General features: G+C 41.0%; 1 protein-coding gene across 1 annotated transcript in view; it reads right to left on the reverse strand.

Moving 5' to 3' along the window:
- Window positions 1–651: 651 nt before the first annotated feature.
- The window catches only part of LOC119410475 (neurofibromin), a gene marked incomplete at its 5' end in the record, with an annotated part of 43762 nt that continues 22817 nt past the window's right edge, over window positions 652–21596 (reverse strand). Inside the window, 4 exon segments of the mRNA XM_037677357.1 lie at window positions 652–935; window positions 4807–5023; window positions 18645–18691; window positions 18793–18935. Coding sequence (XP_037533285.1) covers window positions 793–935; window positions 4807–5023; window positions 18645–18691; window positions 18793–18935 — 550 coding nt within the window.

Here is a 21596-nt window from a genome sequence, read left to right on the forward strand (position 1 = left end):
AATGTTAGATGTGAAACCATTTTGTTTTGGTTCTGGATGATCATTGTGGTTAAAGTTGTAAACAGATGTTACGTTTCTAAAATATGAAGCAGAGTAAAAAAATAATAAAAAAACCCTAAAAGCATGTGGCCATTTGATTCTTCTAGTGTTCCGTACTGCACCAAGTGTTAGAGATTAAAATGATAGAATGTGATGGAGCAGAGGAAGATCTGTGTGAGACTGCTTTCTTCTCATGGATAAATACTTCAGCTGGACCGTCATCGGACTCATTTGTACTTGTGGTAACACCAACATCTTTCCTCCATAATCAGATCTTGTTCGTTGAACCCCACGAGGGCTGACTCTGACTTTACAGATTGTACATGTTGAAAAACCCTGACAAAGGCACACAATGGAGAAAACAGCAACATCTACAGGAACACAAAATATTTTACATCAGTCTATATCAAATATGTACAGGACTGAAGTGGGTAGATCCAGAGAGAGGTTCTGGTCTTTGTCACAGAACCTGAAAACAAGCAGCCAATCAGACTTCAGCTTAAAGTGTGTCCCGCTGCAGTCTGAATCCTGGTTTTCCCATCAGCCAAGTTTTCAATGAAGGACAGCCGTCATGTGGATCCCAGTGAGCAGCAGACATGTTTCCAGTTCACCCTCCAGAATGTTCCTCAAAGAAAAGTCCAAATTCTTCTAAAGCACTGACACTGTGGGAGGAGGAGGACGGAGTGAGAGTGATCGCAGCCTGAACACCTGGCAGTGTCTTCTTCTTCTGTCTTTGAGGGCGCAGAAAGTGGATCAGACGATCTTCTTGATACTGGGTCTCTTGAAGCTGCCTGCACTGCGCTGCTTCTGCACCTGGCTTGCTGAGCCATGGCGAGTGCGCCCCCCACTGGACAGAGCTGAGCTGGGGGACAGCTGGACATTCTCTTTGTCCACACCTGGAAAGCACAAAGAGGACAAATTCAGCTTCCAAATAAAGTCTTACATTCCTTGAGGGAATGCATCTTGCCCGCCGCCGTTCATGCCACAGTTTTAGATCGAGATGATCCGATGATGAAATGATGGACTTGTGAATGTTTTGGTCCAACTCTAAAAATAAGAGATAAAAGAGGATAAACACATCATGTTGCTGCTGATCCGTTTCATGTTGCTGCTGATCTGTTTAATGTTGCTGCTGATCTGTTTAATGTTGCTGCTGATCTGTTTCATGCTGCTGCTGATCTGTTTCATGTTGCTGCTGATCTGTTTAATGTTGCTGCTGATCTGTTTCATGCTGCTGCTGATCTGTTTCATGTTGATGTGTTCATGCGTGCACATCTGCTCACACAGACTCATGTTCGTGCTGCTGTTCGACGTAATGTTTTATGTTATGAGTGCTTAGTGTATATTTAGTTGATGTTTTTCTTAGTTCATATCTTAGATGTTATTACTGTTTTTCTTATACATTTTATTGTTGGATGTAACTGGGACCCTGTGAACATAATGACACATAATGAACCTTGAATCCTTGAAGAGGATCTCACGTGATCCTGAGACATCTCAAATGATCTATTAGAGCTTGGACTATGTGTTGAGGATGACAACTTCTACCAGACCAAATTTTAGCTCAATAGCTTTAAACTGTTTTCTTAACACAATAAACAATACATTTTTTCTTATACTTCAGTAAATAAATACTTGATGTCCACATCTTGCTAAAAATTAATTTTTTATCAGTCTTACACATTTTAGAGTGTTTTCTTCTTCTTTTGGCTGCTCCCTTCTTCAGGGGTCGCCACAGTGAACTAACTCGCATGAAGACTTGGCAGTTGTTACAGAGCTACCACAGCCCTCTGTGTGGAGCAGAGAGCTGCCATCTAGGGTGCCCAGGGGAGCAGATGGTGGGGTTAAGGGCCTTGCTCAAGGGCCCAGAGTGAGGCAAATAAGGGTGGAGGCATGTGTGGGCGTTTCACCTTCCCAACCCATATTTTGTCGGTCTGGGGAGTTGAACTAGCGACCTTCTGATCACAGGCCCACCTTCTCTAAACTCTAGGCCAGGTCTGCTTATCAGCCAGGGAAGGGTCTCAGTTGAAAGAGCTTGTGGACATTTTAGCCCCATTTCCTCAAGCAACAGATCTCACACAAGGGAAGGAAGTGGTGACTCTCAGTGCAGCTCTCCCTTGCATTCTCTTTCTCAATGATCACCTAACCAGGATGCTGAACACAACTAGTTACCTGGCAGGTTTAGTGAAACCACTGCAGAAATCACAGCCTTTGTTCTTCTTTGCTGAAGGGAGGAGACCCCACCTCACTGAACAACTATGGACCAATCTCTAAACTCTGTATTTTAGCCAAGGTTCTAGAAAAACTGATAAACTCTCAAATCAAAAATGACCTGGACTCATTTAACATCTTACCTCCACATCAATCTGGTTTCAGGAAACAACACAGCACAACCACTGCTTCACTGAAGGTTCTTAATGATGTTGTTGAAGCACTGGATGCTAAGGATTATTGTGCTGCACTTTTCTTAGACCTGTCTAAAGATTCTGACTCTGTGGATCAGAACATCTTGTGTCATAAACTCTCAGAAATCGGTTTCTCAGATCACACCAATGGATGGTTCTCTAACTCTCTCAGCCCGGAGGCAATGTGTTCAACATAATGGTACTTCCTCCAGTTATTTAACAGTCAACAATGGTGTACCACAAGGCTCAGTCTTAGGACCCACCCTCTTTAAAATCTACATACATAATGTAGGTCAGACCATCCCTGATGCATCTTTACATTTTTATGCTGATGTTATGGACTTCCATGTTTACAAGTATATTACTGTGCAGCTCATTTAAGACCATTAATATATTTGTGCTGTCCAGATTACACTGTAGGATGGAAAGATGGTGAAGGGACAACTATCAAATATTACCCGTTAAAGCCATAATAGCTGACACAAAATTGCAGAATAAAATTAATTTGACAGATGAACCCATATTACAAGTAATTATATCTGACTGGAACGAAGCAATTAAAATGTGGTTTGGAAAACGCCTTTAAAGTTTTAAAATTGTGCGCTTATGATTCAGACTTTACCCCGAGTCAACATGATAATAGATTCAAGAACTGGATTCCAAAAGGTCTAACCAGCTATTATTCATTTGTCCACAAGGGGGCACATCAATCTTTTGAGGTCTTGAAAAGAAAATATGATCTATGCCCAGACGATTTTTTCAGATATTTACGAGTCAGAAATTACTTTAATCAGGAAGTAACCTAGGATTGGTGGAAACATTTATATCAATAACTAAATCCAGAGCAGTCAACAAAATTATTTCCCGATTGTACAATGCCATCCTGCAGTGTAAGAATGACAGCACTGTCTATGTAAACGTGAAGTGGGGAAAAAGAAGGTAACCTGACAATTCCAGAGGAAAGTTGGGAGCACATATATAAGACACAGTGAATGACAACAAGATTGAAGGTATGGTGTGAATTTTGTTGGAAAAACAGTAAGATTTTTCATATCCCCTGTCCAGTAAAGGTATCAGGGAACTGGGGATACCTGTTGGGAGATGTGGGGGAGATGGTGCCAACCATTTACATATTTTTTGGGACTGCCAGGCCATCCACGAATACTGGTCTCAGATCCACGAACATTTGCAGAATGTTCTAACTCTAATGATAAAAAACTTTTGCACACTTTACTGGTCACGAGTAAGTAAAAAATCCCTAACGAGGAGATGGCTCAAACTTGAATCACCAAGAATTGCAGACTGTAAAGATGTGAGAGATCTATACATTGGGAAAACTGTCTTTTTACTGTCAAAGTGCAAAGGGACACTTTCTATAAAAGATGATCAAAGTGGACAGAACATGTCAAGCATGTTAGATCTGATTTTCTTTCAACCTTGCCGTCATATAGATTGGTGCAGTAATCAGTGATGTCGATCACGTGATTGTATTTTGGTTACCCTACCACCCCCACCCAAGTTCTTGTCTGTTTTGTTTTTGTTTAAAAAAAAATAATTAAAAAACATGAAAGCAAAAGAAATGTAATATAATTATGCTGTTGTAATATAACATGTGCTTTCTCAATAAACAGGTTAATATAAAAATAAAAGAAAAAAGAAAAACAGAGAAACACGTCCTCTTAGACAACAACAGTTTCTTGAAGTGGTAAAAGCCCGCCCCGTTTGGAGCCCGACAGCTCAGAGTGTACAGCACAACACTCAAAGTTTAAATGAGTTGCACAGTTTGACACTGAACTAGTATTATATTTAACACGTTTTACACACAAAAAGTTGGAGTTTAATCATTTTTACCACAAAATGTTTAACGTACAGTGTGATTAACTCATAATAACTTTTGAGACGTGTACATTTCTTCACTTTGTTTTTTAACTCTCTTATTGCTCACATTTTTATGTCTTCTTTATCAAACCTTAATTTTTTTTTTGTTTTAGATTATTTCAAAAACGAGTCTCAGTTTACTTTTGGGCTTTAAAAGTTGGTGCATGTTTTCAAGCAATTTCAAGCAGAAATGTTCAAATTTGTTCTTTTTAGCAATAAAATAATAAATTAAACTTGACCAAGTGATTTTCTTCAGTTTCTCTAAACTCAGTCAACAAGCAGGGACACTTTTTCCCCACACATCTAGAATCTGACGGCACTTTTTGAGTCTCTGTGGAGTTTTGCTGTTCAAGCTCAAAAACACGAGACCAACTTTCAGTTTACTGGGAAAAAACATTCTGATAAAAAAAAAACATTCTGATTTCATGCTGACTGGACGTTAAACAACTAAAGTTGTGTGTGTGTGTGTGTGTGTGTCAGACACCTGGTGAGTGCTGGGAGGTGGCCAGTGAGGTCATGGAGTTGGACAGGTTCAGATTGGCAGTGATGCTCAGCTGGCTCTGGCTGGTGGGGGGGTACGGGGAAGTGGGGGTCCGTAGTTGCTCCTCCCCCCGCTCCTCATCAGCCATTGGTAAGTAACTGTCAATCAAAGCTTCCAGAAACTTGACGATGAGTTCAGCGTAGTCTGGGATCTGTGTTTGCTGTGAGAAGAGAACACAGGAAATCTTCTAACTTCATCATTGGATCAAATCCTCATTTCCAGTCTTCTTACTGATTAGAACTGAACCATGCAATCAACCAAACATCTATTTTAAAGAGTGGAACTGTCCAAAACCTCAACAGAACAAACAATAACACAATATGATACACACACTAAAACAAGAACTCAGCTCTGAAACAGGCCAAATTCTATACAACAGCGTGTTCTGCAGACCCTGGACCTAGAAATGATTCACACCCAGATCTGGATCCATGTGCCATTTGATGCCAACATCTCACCAGTGTGTCTGACTTCTGGCTGTAAGAAAATAAAACACCTCCTCTTTCTGTATCCGATACTCCAGCAGTGTGATCTCCAGCAGGATGCTACAGATTTATTGGTCCTCAGTCAGAAAAGGGTGGATTGCTCTTTGGGTCGAGGGTGAGGTTCTGCCTCAAGTGGAGGAGTTAAATGAGTCTTCAAGGCTCAATGTGATTTATCTGTTTAAATAAAGGTTGAATGAAAAAAGAATCTTCACCACCGGGTTTTGTGCACAAGTGAGGGAATAATGGAACGTGAGGTTGACAGACAGATTGGTGCAGCGTCTGCAGTATTGCGGACTTTGTGCTGGTCTGCTGAGCTGTAACACAAGGCTCTCTGTTTACCTGGTCTACGTTCCTCCCCTCATCTATGGTAATGAACTCTGGGTAGAGACTGAAAGAATGAGATTGTGGATACAGGAGGTAGAAATGAGTTTCCTCTGCAGGGTAGATGGACTCTCCCTTAGAGACAGGGTGAGAAGTTCAGTTATCAGGAGAGACTCGGAGTAGAACCACTGCTCCTCCACATCGAAAGGAGCCAGTTGAGGTGGTTCAGGCATCTGATAAGGATGCTTCTTGGGTGTCTCCCCAGGGAGGTGTTTCAGACATGTCCAACTGGTAGACCTTGGGGAAGACCCAGGACACGCTGGAGAGACTATTTCTCTCAGTTGGCCTGGGCACACCTTGGGGTCCTTCCAGAAGAGCTGGAAGAGGTGGCTGTGGAAAGAGATGTCTGGGCCTCCCTGCTCAAACTGATGCCCCTGCAACCAGACTTCGGAACATGTGGAAGATAATGATGGATGGATGGATGGATGGATGGATGTTTAAAAAATTGGAGCATGAACTTTGAAACATCCCACATACACCAAAATAAGTTGCACAGCAGGGACCCAATAATAAATGGAAGCAAACTTACTGTCTGCACTACCATGGTATGTGGCATACTTATGGTTCTTTTATGTGTAACAGGGATTTACATATTTGACTGTCTTATTGTCACTTTAGAGCTGCACATCAGTTACTTATTTCCTTGTGTTCTTTACAAGTAAGATTGTGAGAATACAACATTATTCTCGATGTGGTATGTGGTTGCAGCTGCGAGCACCAACAGCAGCTACACTGTGTTTTTTACCGTTTGGTCTTGGCATGAGCCAAGAAGCATTTTCAAGGTACAGTTCATCTGGAAAGTTTTCACAGCCCTTACTTTTTGCACATTTTTACAGCTTTATTCCTAAACTGATTTTTTTTTCTTCAACAGACAATACTCCATTTAGACAATGATTTCTTTTTTATATTGGAACCATTTAGGTTCTTTGTCAACATTTTAAATAAGATTCTTCTACCCCAGTTGCTCACATTAGCCAAGCAGTCAGCTCTAGAAACAGTCTCAGAGGTCCTAAACTTATTTCAGTTACAAAAGATGTTGCCTCTGAGCTCAATGGGAGCTTCAGTGCAGAAGAAATGATTCTGTACCAGATCTGTGCCTTGATTCAGTCATGTCTTTGAGATTACAGACAGCTCCTTAAACATCTTGACTTGACATGTTCTGTCAACTATAGGACCTTAAATTGATCAATTTCTCCTGACAGGAGTCAGGGCATAAGGAGGACCCTCTTACCTCGACGGAAACAAATTGGATTCATGATGACAACTGGTTATTTTGCTGTTTGGCCGGTGAATTCTGGATTGTCTATAAATTCTTTGGGATGTGTCGAAGCTCGACAGTGCTCAGACTGAATTTGCGGAGCTGCAGCAGGGAGCTGGAGCAGGCAGTTATCAGGACTGTGAACTCTATAGCAGCACACATGAATGGTAGGAATAATCTTGGAGAAGCTGTGAGCTCGACTTTTGGCGTAAAGAATCAATTCGGCTATTTTGGAGTTCCATCAGAGGAATATATACCAGCAAGACTTTAAAAAGGCAGAAACGGCAATTCATGAGTTCTGCTTGACCCAAACTGTGGCCTTGACGCCGGACTTATCGCAACTCCTCCGAGAATGTTTTGAAAATAACAAAGATGCTTTGTCTGTCTCCTCACCCCTCCTTTCCCCAAGGCCATGGACATGTAACAGAACCTCAACCCAGCTGAAGATGAATGTCACCTCTTATCTGGACAATGGCTGGGGGGGGGGGGGCACTCTGGACTATGCTACGACTTTCCCTTAAAAATTCAATGTTTTCACCGGCCTATATGTTCATGTATAACGTCTGTTTATGTTGCTTTGCTGTGGTATGTTTTTTTGATGCCTCAAATCGTGCCCTGTCTAGGACACGGTGTGAGAGATCTTTTTTAATACCGTCTCTCCTCATGTTTTCTTCCGTTTTCTCATCTAAGCAAAATATTATTCTGAATAATAATAAGAGGGCCGTGCTATTTATAACCGCAGCTTTGTGCACTCCACCCATCTTTCGGATGACTGTACGTACATATTCTCGTTGTATCTCAGTGCAATGATAATAAAACTTATTCTGATTCTGATTAAAATACATAGACCTTGTAAAGACAACTGTGTGTCTTCCCAAATCTAGTCCAATCTACTGAACTCATCCATTCAAGTTGTAGAAACATCTGAGAAATGATCTGTGGAAACTGGATGTTCTATGGTAAATATCCTGATTCATGCTCGGTAAACCAGGTAGAAAAATCTAACAAAGTTAAGTCAGGTCCTCTGGACAGTGTCTTCTTGTTGAAACATTTTGTCTTTCATCCAAAAGACTTCATCAGTCTGAGGAGCCACAACAAACTCAGTCTTATAAATAGCACCTTCTCATAGTGGGTCAATCAGTTTGATGGTGCTCAGGTGGCCATGACCACCTTTGGCCATGACTGTCGTTGGGGAGAGGGTGGACTCCAGAAACCATCTTAGCACCATCAAACTGGTTGACCCACTATGAGAAGGTGCTATTTATAAGACTGCGTTTGTTGCTGCTCCTCAGACTGATGAAGACTTTTGGAAGAAAGATGAAATGTTTCATCAAGAAGAAACTGTCCAGAGGACCTGACAACTTTGTTAGGATTTAAAGCTCAGTTTAGTGTCTGGCTTTGAATACTTGTTCCCATGCTATATTACTGTTTTTATTTTATTTTTAATAAAGAAGTACAAAATTCCAACATTTTTCACTTTGTCTTTGTGTGTGTGTGTGTGTGTGTGGGGGGGGGGGGGGGGGGATCAATTAGGGAATAAGGCTGTAACATAAAATGTTGCAAAAGTGAAGCTCTGTGAACATTTTTCACATTCTGCATACCACTGTGTTAAAAGTTCAGAGTAAAAATCACAAAATTTTTGTTAATTCAGTTAAAATGCCCTCTAATGAGATAAGAGACTGAACACCAGGGAAATGAGTACTTTGGACCGACACTGATCAGGCAGACTGATACAATCAGCAGCCTAATCAACATAAACATGGTCTCTGTGTGCTCCCTACAGTAACACAAATGTTGTTTGGTTGAGAAAACGGCAACCAAATAAACAAATGGTGTCATGAAAAATTGTAGTTGCGTATGTCCAACTGCAGTCTTACCTTGACCTAAATGACATTGGTGAAAACTTTCAGTCTGGTTTTAAAATATGGCACAGCACTGAAACTGCCCTTTTAAAAGTTTTAAATGACCTTCTTTTAACTGCTGATGCAGGAAAATCAGCAGTTCTCTTACTTTTAGATTTGTCCGCTGCCTTCGACACTGTGGACCACAGCATCCTTTTGAGCCGTCTGGAGTCACTTGTTGGGATTCATGGTACAGTTTTAACTGGTTTTGATCCTATTTATCAAATAGGAGTTTTTCTGTAAATCTAGGTCAGTACTCTTCCTCTGTGTCTCCTCTGAAATATGGGGTGCCCCAGGGGTCGATAGTAGCACCTGTTCTTTTTGCCTTATACTTGCTGCCTCTGGGTTTTATATTTAAAAAGCACAAAGTCTTTTTTCATTGCTTTGCAGCTGATATTCAAATATGTCTACCTGTAACTACAAATGACAGCCAGTCTGCTGAACTTATGTTACAGGATTGTCTTAGGGACATACAGGCATGGTTAAGAGCTAATTTTCTGAACCTGAATAAGGAAAAAACAGAGATTCTGGTGTTCGGTCAATGCAATCCCGATTGGGCAGGACAGTGTGGTTGGTCCTTTGTCGTCCTTATGTCGTTCGTTTGTAAAAAACCCTGGGTGTGATGGTTGATCCTCTGTTTAAATCATATTAGCATATTAGTGCTGTTATCAAAGCCAGTTTCTTCCAGCTGAGGACACTTGCAAAGATAAAACCCTTATCTTCCTGGCCTGATCTAGAGAGGGCTATCCACACATTTATTACATCGTGTTTGGATTATTGTAATTCTTTGTATTTCGGGTTGGACCAGAGCTCCATGCAGCGATTGCAGAGTCCAAAATGTTGCAGCCTGGCTGTTGATGAACACAAAGAGGTGTGAATCTATTACCCACATTTTACAGTCCCTTCACTGGTTCCCTGTTGCTTTTTGGGTGAAATTTAAAGTTTTATTGATTGTTTTTAAGTGTTTAAACTACATGGGCCCATCTTACCTAAGCAAGCTGCTGCAGCCTTACACTTTATCCTGAGCCCTGAGGTCAGCCAACCAGCTTTTGTTGGCTGTCCCTAAAGCTAGGCTGAAGACTAGAGGTGACAGAGCCTTCTCTGGCAGCACCCAGACTGTGGAACAGTCTCCATCTGTCTGTGAAGCTCTCTCAGTCAGTAGATCAGTTTAAGGTGTCAAGTGATGTGCATTTCAGATGAGGTATGAAGTCAGTTCTCATGACCTAAAATAAGGTTAAGAGCAGTACAAACCACAGATCCCTGAGTATGTGTTCTGGAAAAGCAAGAAAGGTTTATTTACTAAAGCTTCTGAAAAAACAAGAAAGGTTTTTTTAATGAAACAAATCTATATAATAGTATGTAACAGTGTAAACCAGCCACTAGGGAGCACAAGCCAGTGTATCTCTTGTGCCGGTCCCAAGCCTGGGTAAATGGTGAGGGTTGTGTCAGGAATGGCATCATGTAAAACACTTTTGCCAAAACAATAATGCGAGTTCATCAAAGCGAAACCATACCGGATCGGTCGAGGCCCGGGTTAACAACAACTGCCACCGGTGCTGTTGACAAACAGCGTGCCGGCGGAAATTGTACTACTGTTAGTCGAAGACCACGAGGAGGGAAACGTATCAGGAGACAGAGAGAGAAGAGGAAAGTGAAGAATGTAGAACTGAGGGTTGCAACTCTAAATGTGGGGACAATGACAGGAAAAGGTAGAAAGCTGGCTGACATGATGCTGAGAAGGAAGGTAGATATTTTATACCATACCATACCATACCAATTTATTTATAAAGCACTTTAAACAGTGACAAAGCACACCAAAGTGCTGTACAGGGACAAACAGAACAAGCACACAGCAACAGATTACATAACAGGACACCAAAAAGTAGAAACCAACAAAAACAATAATGGATAACAACAACAACCGCAACATGACCAACACAGTGTGATGCACACAGACTCAGCACAGATCACACAGTGCAGAAAGCCAGGGAATAAAAGTGTGTTTTTAAGCGAGATTTAAAAACTGTGAGGGAGGGGGCCTGTCTAACGAGCAGAGGTAACTCATTCCAAAGTCTTGGGCCTGCTACAGAGAAGGCCCTGTCACCTCTGCGCTTGAGACGGGTTCCTGGGACTGTTAGGAGCAACTGGTCTGTTGATCTGAGAGAACGTGGTGGGACATACGGCTGGAGCAGATCAGTAAGATAGGAGGGGGCAGAGCTGTTTAGTGATTTATAGACATACAAGAGTATTTTGAATTTGATTCGAAGGTGAACCGGAAGCCAGTGTAGGGAGGCCAAAACAGGTGTAATGGGCTTCAGCTTAGACAGTCGCCTCAGCTGGAAAAAGCAGGATTTAACAATCATATTTACATGATTGTTGAGTTTCAGAGAAGGGTCAAGTATCACTCCTAGATTAGTGACTCTTTGTTTCACTAACGGTGACAGAACGGATAGGTCGATGCAGTGGTTGGTGATTGTGTCATTGGGAGGAAACAGCATAACTTCAGATTTCTTCTCGTTGAAACTCAAGAAATTTAAAGCCATCCAATCTCTGATGTCAGCCAGGCAGTCCAGTAACGGTTGAATAGAGCGAGTACCGTTGAGTCTGAGGGGGAAGTAGATTTGGCAGTCGTCAGCATAGAAATGAAAAGGTATGTTATGTTTCCTGAAAATAGCACCTAGTGGCAGCAGGTACAAAGAAAATAAAAGAGGACCAAGGATGGACCCCCCATTTAAGCGCTGCCGAGGCTGAACTAAAATCTTTGATGGAGACACAAAAGGACCTGTCAGCGAGGTAAGATCTAAACCATTCGAGGGCTGACCCAGTGATGCCCACCCACTGCTCTAACCTCGCAATGAGGATCTTGTGGTCGACTGTATCAAAGGCAGATGTGAGGTCCAGTAAGAGAAGGAGCACAGAATCACCAGCGTCTGTGAATAGGAGAATGTCGTTAAAAACCTTGAGTAGAGCAGTTTCAGTGCTGTGGAGAGGTTTAAAGTCATACTGGAATAGCTCTAAGATGGCATTATCCTCTAGAAAGCATTTCAGCTGGGACTCCACAATTTTTTCCAGTAGTTTAGCGACAAATGGGAGTCTGGAGACAGGCCGGAAGTTGGACATGACTGAGGGGTCAAGGCGAGGTTTTTTCAGGTGAGGTTGGACAGCAGCATGTTTAAAAGTTATTGGCACCACACCTGAGGCTAAGCTGCTGTTCACAATGCCAAGAACAGGAGGGCCCAGAACAGGAAGAAGCTCCTTCAGGAGTCGAGGGGGGACAACGTCAAAAGGGGAGCCAGATGGCTTCATGTCGCACATGACCTGCTCCAGGGAAGACAGAGAGATGGGCTCGAAGTGGTCAAGAACAGCAACACAATGAGATGGGATGGACGGATCATGAGCAGGTGGAGAAATGAGTGCCCGGGTGTTTGCAACTTTTTCAGAAAAGAAATGGAGGAAGTTTTTACACAGCTCAGTTGAGGCTTCTAGAGGTGAAGGTTCACTGAGGTGTAGAACTGAGTTCAGGGTGGAAAAAAGGGCTTGAAGGGCAGCAAGCCTTGCAGCATTGGAGCAGGGTTCAAACTGTTTTACCATGGTGTGGATAGAAAGAGAAACGGGGTAGGGGTGGTCCTAAAAGAGGAGTTGGCAAAGAATGTAGTAGAGGTAAAGAGAGTGTCAGATAGGGTGATGTGCCTGAAGGTAGAAGTAGAAGGTCTAATGATAAATATCATTAGTGGTTATGCTCCACAGGTTGGATGTGATGAGGAGGAGAAAGATACATTTTGGAAAGATCTGGATGAAGTGGTAAAGAGTATTCTCAGGGAGGAGAGAGTGGTGATCGGAGCAGACCTGAATGTACATGTTGGTGAAAGAAACAGAGGGGATGAGGAAGTGATGGGTAGGTTTGGTGTCAAGGAAAAAAACCAGGAAGGACAGATGGTGGTGGATTATGCAGAGAGAATGGAAATGGCTATAGTCAATACCTATTTCCAAAAGAGGGAGGAACATAAAGTGACCTATAAGAGTCGAGGAAGGAGTACGCAGGTCGACTACATTCTGTGTAGAAGAGGAAACCTGAGGGAGATTGGAGACTGTAAGGTTGTGGCAGGGGAGAGCGTAGCCAGACAGCATCGGATGGTTGTGTGTAGAATGACTGGTGTTGTGAAGAAGAGAAAAATAGTAAAATCAGAGAAGAAGATCAAATGGTGGAAGATGAAGAAGGAAGAATGTTGTGAGAAATTCAGAAAAGAGCTGTTAAAGGCTCTGGGTAGTAAGAAAGAGCTTCCAGATGACTGGGCTACTACAGCAACAGTAATTAGAGAGACAGGTAGGAAGGTACTTGGTGTGTCATCTGGACAGAGAATAGATGATAAAGAAACCTGGTGGTGGAATAGTGAAGTGCAGGATGCCGTTCAAAGAAAGAGATTAGCCAAGAAGAAATATGACAGTGAGAGGACTGAAGAGAGGAGACAGGATTATAAGGAGATGGGACGTAGAGCAAAGAGGGAGGTAGCTAAGGCAAAGCAGAAGGCGTATGATGAGTTGTATGGGAGACTGGACACTAAAGAGGGTGAGAAGGACTTGTATCGATAGGTAAGCCAGAGGAATCAGGCTGGAAAGGATCTGCAGCAGGTTAGGCTTATTAAAGATAGGAATGGTAATGTTCTAACAAGTGAGGAGAGTGTGACGGGAAGATGGAAGGAGTACTTTGAGGAGCTAATGAATGAAGATAATGAAAGAGAAAGAATAGAGGTCATAGAAACTGTGGACCAGGAAGTGGGAAAGATTAATGAGGGTGAAGTCCGGAAAGCTCTGAAAAGAATGAAGAAGGGGAAGGCAGTAGGACCTGATGACATACCAGTGGAGGTTTGGAAATGTCTTGGAGAGATGGCAGTGAGGTTTTTGACTCAAATATTCAATGGCATATTTGAGGGTGAGAAAATGCCTCAGGAATGGAGAAGAAGTGCGCTGGTGCCTATTTTTAAGAACAAGGGTGATGTACAGCGTTGTAGCAACTACAGGGGAATTAAGTTGATGAGCCACACAATGAAGATCTGGGAGAGAGTTGTGGAAGCTAGACTTAGATGAGAGGTGACTATCTGTGAGCAGCAGTATGGTTTCATGCCAAGAAAGTGCACCACAGATGTCATCTTTGCCTTGAGAATGCTGATGGAGAAGTACAGATAGGGTCAGAAAGAACTCCATTGTATCTTTGTGAATTTAGAAAAAGCATATGACAGAGTGCCGAGGAAGGAGGTGTGGTATTGCATGAGGAAATCTGGAGTGGCAAGAAAGTACGTTAGACTGGTACAGGACATGTATGAGGACAGCAGGACAGTGGTGAGATGTGCTGTAGGAGTGACAGATAGCTTTAAAGTGGAGGTGGGATTGCATCAAGGATCAGCTCTGAGCCCCTTCTTGTTTGCTCTGGTGATGGACTGACTAACAGATGAGGTCAGGCAAGAATCCCCATGGACAATGATGTTTGCAGATGACATTGTGATCTGTGGTGAGAACAGGGAACAGGTGAAAGAGAACTTGGAGAGGTGGATGTATGCACTTGAAAGAAGAGGAATGAAAGTCAGCTGTAGTAAGACAGAGTACATGTGTGTAAATGAGAGGGAGGCTGGCAGAACAGTGAGGCTACAAGGAGCAGAGGTCACAAAGGTGCAGGACTTCAAGTACTTTGGGTCCACTGTCCAGGGAAATGGGGAATGTGGTAAAGAAGTGAAGTACAGGCAGGATGGAGTGGATGGAGAAAAGTTTCAGGAGTGATTTGTGACAAAAGGGTGTCTGTCAGCAAAGGTCAAAGGAAAAGTTTACAAGACAGTGGTGAGACCAGCTACATTGTATGGTCTGGAGACAGTGGCATTGACAAAAAGACAGGAGAAAGAAATGGAAGTGGCAGAAATGAAGCTGCTAAGGTTCTCCTTAGGAGTGACAAGGCGGGATAAGATTAGGAATGTGTAAGGATTGTACCATTTCCTGTTTCTGTTTGTGTTTGTGTTCCCCACTCTGCTTTTTGTGCTATTGTTGTTCTGCTCTTTGTGTGGTTTCTGTTCCTGTGTATCTGGTCCTGTTTTCCACTCACTCCTCAGTCTGCCTCTCCACTCCTCAGTCTTTATCATTCACACCTGTCCCTCATCAGCCACCTGCCCAGGTGCTCTCATTACTCACTCTCCCTCTGTCTTATAAAAAGCCTTTCTCTCCTCCCCTCCTTGTCCGGTCATTGTTCTGTATTCACAGACATCTCAGTCCTCCTCTGTCCTGTCTGTTTTTGTCCACCTGATGATCTGCTCTGCCTGTGTACTCTGATGTCCTGTTCAGCCTTGTTTTTTTATCCTGTTTTGCCAAAGTAAGTTTTGCTGCACCGACAGCCTTTTGTTTTGTTGTTTAAATAAATTATTTTTATTTAAACTCCTGCCTTGCTCGCCTCCCTGCAAATGGGTTCCAACTGTGAGGATTGTGACAGAATGAGATCATCAGAGGTACAGCACAGGTTGAACAACTGGGAGATAAAGTTAGGGAGGCCAGACTGAGATGGTTTGGACATGTCAAGAGGAGGGACCGTGCGTGTATTGGTAGAAGGATGTTAGAAATGCAGCTGCCAGGAAAAAGACAAAGAGGAAGGCCATAGAGGAGATATATGGATGCAGTTAGAGGACATGAAGGTAGATGGAGTGAGGACAGAGGATGCAGAGGACAGGGTGAGGTGGAGGAGGATGACTCGCTGTGGCGACCCCTGAAGAGGGAAAAGCCGAAAGAAGAATAAGAAGTATGTAACAGTGTGTGAAGTCTTTCTAATGTACTATGCTTTAAGAGTGTGTATGAATTAAGACTGGGGTGCACTGATTGCAGTTTTCTGGCTGATCACCGATTTCTAAAAAGTCTGACCTGCCGATTCCAATTTTGTCTGATACCGATTTTGTTTTATAAGCGACAATGTCAGGTGTTATAAGGTCACAATGCACCTTCAATTTTCCAATATTATTTTGTTGAAAAACACCCTTGAACAATATCCTAGAAACAATACAAACTTATTTTAACTGGTCATGATGTAGTGCTCTGAAATATAAAAGAAGTTCAGACAACTGTTGTTAAAACAAACAAGCAAAAAAAAAAAAAATCAGTAAAATTGGTTTCTCATGCAAGTATCGGCCGATTTCCAATTTCTCAAAATTAAGGAAATCGGGGCCGATAAATCGGTACACCCCTAATTAAGACTTAATCAATCAATGTTGAAGACATTATAGAGCTTAAATTAAGAGATTATAGGGAAAGCTTATATTGAAAGTGAATTAACTTTAAATTATTGAGTAAATGAATTAGTGTTACTGACTAAAAGTGAAGAGAATCGATGGTCAAAAGGTCAAGTTCACAAGATAATGTTTGTGTGTTAAGTCACCACAGGAAGTGGAAGTCTGAACAGATGACCAGGCCAGTAAGAGGAAAAAGAGGAAGTTGTCTGCAGAAAACAGGAACACGTTAACTTAAGTGAAGAGGCTCTCTGCAGAAAAAGAGGAAGCTCTCTGCAGAAAAAAACAGACCAAATGGCAGTCAAAGATAATTTTAGCAATGACAGTGAAGTTGAACATGTGATCTGACATTGTAGAATAGTCCGTATCCAGGACTGTTGCTATGCAGAAATTATGCAATAAGCAGACAAATGTATAAAAAGGCTCAGCATTAACGATCGGCGTTGAAGCACTTAGAGAGTTTTAAAGGACAGTTCATTGACGCAGTCAGTAACTAAAGGGAACTTGAAGATCCGAAGAGGAAAATAATTTTTTTCAGCTCAGCCCAGACCTGAACGCCAACTCAAGTTTCCAAGATTGGATTTTATTGAATGCAGTATGAAATATTCTTTAAAAGTAACTGAGGGATGATTGTCACCAGCTTCATCAGTCAAGGATCCCCTTTGACAAGGGGTCTTCGAAAAGAGATGGTATGACACATACTAATAGCTGCCCTAAAATAAAATTAAATAATCAAAATCACTTATAGTTATATACACCAGTAAAATGTTAGGATTCTTGACAACATTTTGAGTTATGGGGATTTACGTGTTATATTAAAATTTTTTTTTTTTTTTAAGTCTTAATTAATACTTTTTAGGAGAGTTTCCCTATTTTTGCTGCATTATGGGATTCTGAAGATGCCTTCGTATTTTTTAATTTTTCTCCTTTTTGTTCGAAGGAGTTTTGGAACACACGTTAGATTTTGACTTTTTTGATTTTTCCAACTAAACTTAATTTTTGATATTTCACTCCGGAGGATTCTGGGAACACGAGGTAAACTTCTAGATGTCGGCTGATAGCTCATCAAGTCCAGTAACGATCTTCGGTTTCTGAGTGTTCTCTGGGGTCTCGGAGCAGCAAAAGTCTTCCCCTGAACCTAATCACCTTACCTTACTTTGGCTCAACGGAGTGAAGATTAATTTATTTTTATTTTTCTTCAACGGAGCTTATGGATTTATAATTTTCTGTTTTTGCTCATCGGAGCTTTACAGATTTATAATTCTTTGGTTCAGCTCATTGGAGCAAAGGAATTATAACACGATTGGACTATTTCGTCCCTTGGACATCAACCAACAATCAACAGTAACACCTTTCAAGTAATAAGTGGACTTTTAACTACTGATTTTATTATGTAACCGAATAATCATTGTGTGAATTTCTGCTATAAAGCTGTTCCCCTACAAATCATTAATTAAACGCAAAGCATGAGAAATGAACAAAGTTTGGGATCATTATTGTCACTGTCTCATGTCATGGATTTAAGAAGGTTGGTTCAATTCTAACAAATTAGGGAGGTTTAAAACTGTTTACTCAGCTGTGAGTATTAAGACAACATCCTAGAATCCTATCCCTGGAATCTAAAAAGAACCAGATCGGTAAGAATAGCCATTCTACAATGAAGGTGAACGACCGTTAATGTGAGTTTCCCTGTGGATGACGATCCAACTCCGGCTGGTAGGTTAGGCGAGTCATGGGGTGAGATAAGGGTGTGGCTCACAGATGGAGGTCATTAACAAATCTGGGTGAGTCACCTTCAACACAGCCTAAGTTGAACTAACCCTCTGGGTAATACTCAAGTGTTAGGCTTATTTCGTTATACCCATTAGAGTTTAGGCTGCAGTGGGGTTTGGCCATAACTCAGGTGGTAACTCCACTGGGTAGATTGAGAAAGTCCAGACTGAAAACCCATTTGTTCTCCCTGGCCTTCACTCAAATTCGTATTTGATTGACTCGAGTTTTGGGGAAATTGCAGAAAATATTCAATAGCTGTCTTGGTTTTTATTAGTACTATTGTTTTATTGGTATTTTACAGCGAATTTTATCATACTTTTCTTTTTATTAAACTCAATTTATTTCATTTATCATATTTTATCTACAATGTTGTATTCTTGTGAAGCACTTTGGTCAACTGTCGTTGTTTTTAAATATGCTATATAAATAAACTTTGAATTGAAAAAATAAAAGCTTGAACAAAACTTTGCCTTTTCTAGTCATTAGCATACCTGGATGAAGACTTTTCAATCTGTGCTCTGTGACTGATGTCTTAGAAGATGATGAGCTAACTTCTGCTAAGTGTTAGACAGAACATCTCTTTGAAGTTGACTGGACTATCCCTTTAAAGTCTTTTCCACCTCCCTGCAACTGTATGTCTGTGTGATCGGTTTATATAATCATGACATTTATTATTGTTCAGCTGTTTCAGAGAAAAAATTAAACTTTTAAGAGCAATCATCACCCATACCTTAGAAAAAGGACCAGCGAATCTCCAAAGTCCATTAAAGCCGAAACCTGTGAAATGAGACAAATGCAGGAGAGGGGATAGCTCAGACCGGTCCACTTCAGTTTATCAGAACTTCAGAATCCATACATACAGCCTGGGTTGTCCTTACTCTGTAAATATGACGGCTGGTACTGAGGAGGAGACTCCTCGTGGTACACCACACTCTGCACAATGCCATGGACTGGGTTCAGGAGGTTCGTGTCTTGGCACATGGACAGGACTGTGTTGATCTTAGAATCCAGCAGATTGTAGCTGAGGAAAACAAACACACAGTCATCAAATGTAACACTGAATCTGTCTGTTCATGAGTTCAGCTCCTGCTCCAAATCTGTTGAAATGAAACACTCTAAAGTTGTACTTTTAAATCATAGTTAGTTCATATCTGGAGAAGCTGCAAAGAAAAAAGTTATTTCTGTAAATTCACAGGAACATGTATCTATACTCACTATTAAAAAACAGTTCAGCACCCAGAAGGACCAATGGTCTCATTTGGATGAGCAGCAGCACGCGCACATCAACCTGGATGTGGCGGTGGACTTGTCATGCTGCAGGGTAGCCAAACGGAACAGAGCCAAATCAAAACCAAGCTTCTGCAGAGCTGGTGAGTACTCATATAAAATTTTGCAGTAGCTGTTGTGCAGTACGTATACGTATGTTGTTAAAATTACGTAGGGTTTTTTTTGTCATTCAACCTTTATTTAGGTTCAAGAGTTAAGAACATTGCAAGAATGTGGGAAGTATTTATAAAGCCTTTGTGTATATATATACATATATATATATATATATATATATAAAAACTAAAATAAATATAGCATTCTTACTTCGTGGTTTTTCACTTATTGCAGGGGTATCCAGAACATTATCCCCACGATAATGAGGGGCTACTATAAAGTCATTATGTAAATAAATTATGGTAAGTATTACAATGATCTGTTACCTTTTAAATAGTGGCGGCTCATCAATAGAGGGTGCTTGGGCACCGCCCACCCACTGAAACCACTCACTAGTTTACACTGAAGACTTAAAAAAATTAAATAAAAATTAAATTATTTAAAAAAATCAAAATCAAAATATGTGTATTTTTTTAGTGGTGTAAGATAAATATTTTATAGTTAATGATGAGTTAAGTTGTTTCTTTCAAAAACATTGTCTGATTGGTGACATATTTCTGGGCCCTGGGGCGCAAGAATCTTAGTCTACAGACTCTCGTTAAAAATTGCACATGTGCAGTTATTCCGTTTCATTACAAGAGATAGGAAGAATATCGGCACACCACTCCAGCACCCTGTACTGGCGTAGCGTACGGATCGAGCTTCCGGTCCTGCTGTCCCGGTAAGATTAATTATATATATATATATTTTTTTTTTTTTTTTGTCCCGGAAAAAATTGTGCAATGATACTCACAAGTCACAACCGTTACCAGACTATGTATGAAATATTATTTAGCTGTCAGACAGCCGTGCATTTTGATGAGGCGCAGCATTAATTTTGATCAGGCAGAAACTTGGACGACCCCAGCTGCCATTTGTTTTTGCCGGCCAGGGTCCTGTGTTTGTACAACCCAACCACAAAACAAATAGTACAAGACAGAAATGGGAGAGATGGAGGTAAACTAGTTGTTTTAGATGTAGCATAAAACTTACTTGCATGATTCCACTTTTGCTTTATTTCAGTCTTAAAAGATGTTTTACTGCTTAAAAAAAAAAAAAGTTTTGTTGAAGGGGCATAAACATTCTTTTGACTGTAAATGTTGCAAATCCCTGATCTAACCATAGGTTAAAGCTAACAAATAGCTTATTTTAGCTGAGATTAAACACCTATCCTCTAATTCTGTTGTTTAAGTCCATGTTTGTTACAAAAAAAACATCAAAGGGCTGGTCATGTCCTGTTTTTATTTTTTTAACTTTGTCAAAATATATTTTTCCTTCTGTGAGTTTTAAAATTATGTTAATGAAAGTGGCACTAAAACACTAAACTGAATTGAATTATATTTTGTTCAGTAAGAAAAGAGGAATTTAAGCTCACCTGCTTCCAGAGAAAACCGAACAGAAACTCAAAAAATGAGTCTGATTCAAATTTAAAACTATACATTTATAATTTCTTACATTTCTTTATGCAGACACCATGGAAACTTCACTTCATATTTAAATGTAATAATTTACTGAAAAGTGTTCATTCAACCTTTATTTCTACAGGTAAATCCCATTGAGCCTCGAGGACTCATTTACAAGAGAGACCTGATTTCAACAAAGAAAGATGACAACAATGGACAACAGCTACAACAATACACAATAATAGAGTGATGTGACATCAAAAGAGACCATTGTTTCATCAGTCTCCATGATGACATCCCTCACCTTATCCACAAAGTCCATGGTGTTCTGTATGTGGTGTTCTGAGCTGCCAACTAAAGGGATGAGTACAGACGCCAGATCTTTGGAAACATTGTAAGTGACAGAGTTAATCATGCTAACAAATGGCCTTAAAGGTACACCTTGTTTGTGGATTTTAGATGTCACATCACTCTTTACGTGCATTCCTGTTGATGATGCAGTAGAGGTGGTCAGTTTAAGATTAAAATCAGACACCACTCTGAGCAGCAGGACCACGCTTTCCACAGAACAACTGTGTCAACTCTTGAAACTGTGCCTGCAGTCAACCTACTTCACATATGGGGAGCAATATTATAGGCAGAAACATGGGTGTGCTATGGGGTCTCCAGTTTCTCCTATTGTTGCCAACCTGTACATGGAGGAGGTAGAAAAGAGAGCCTTGACGTCCTTTTCAGGGACACCACCAAGTCATTGGTTCAGGTATGTTGACGACACCTGGGTTAAAATTAAATCTCAGGAAGTCCAACATTTTACTGACCACATCAACTCTGTGGATAAATACATCAAGTTCACACGAGAA

This window comes from Nematolebias whitei, chromosome 6, assembly GCF_014905685.2.
Source record: "Nematolebias whitei isolate Nwh7 chromosome 6, NemWhi1, whole genome shotgun sequence".
NCBI classification, from domain to species: domain Eukaryota; kingdom Metazoa; phylum Chordata; class Actinopteri; order Cyprinodontiformes; family Rivulidae; genus Nematolebias; species Nematolebias whitei.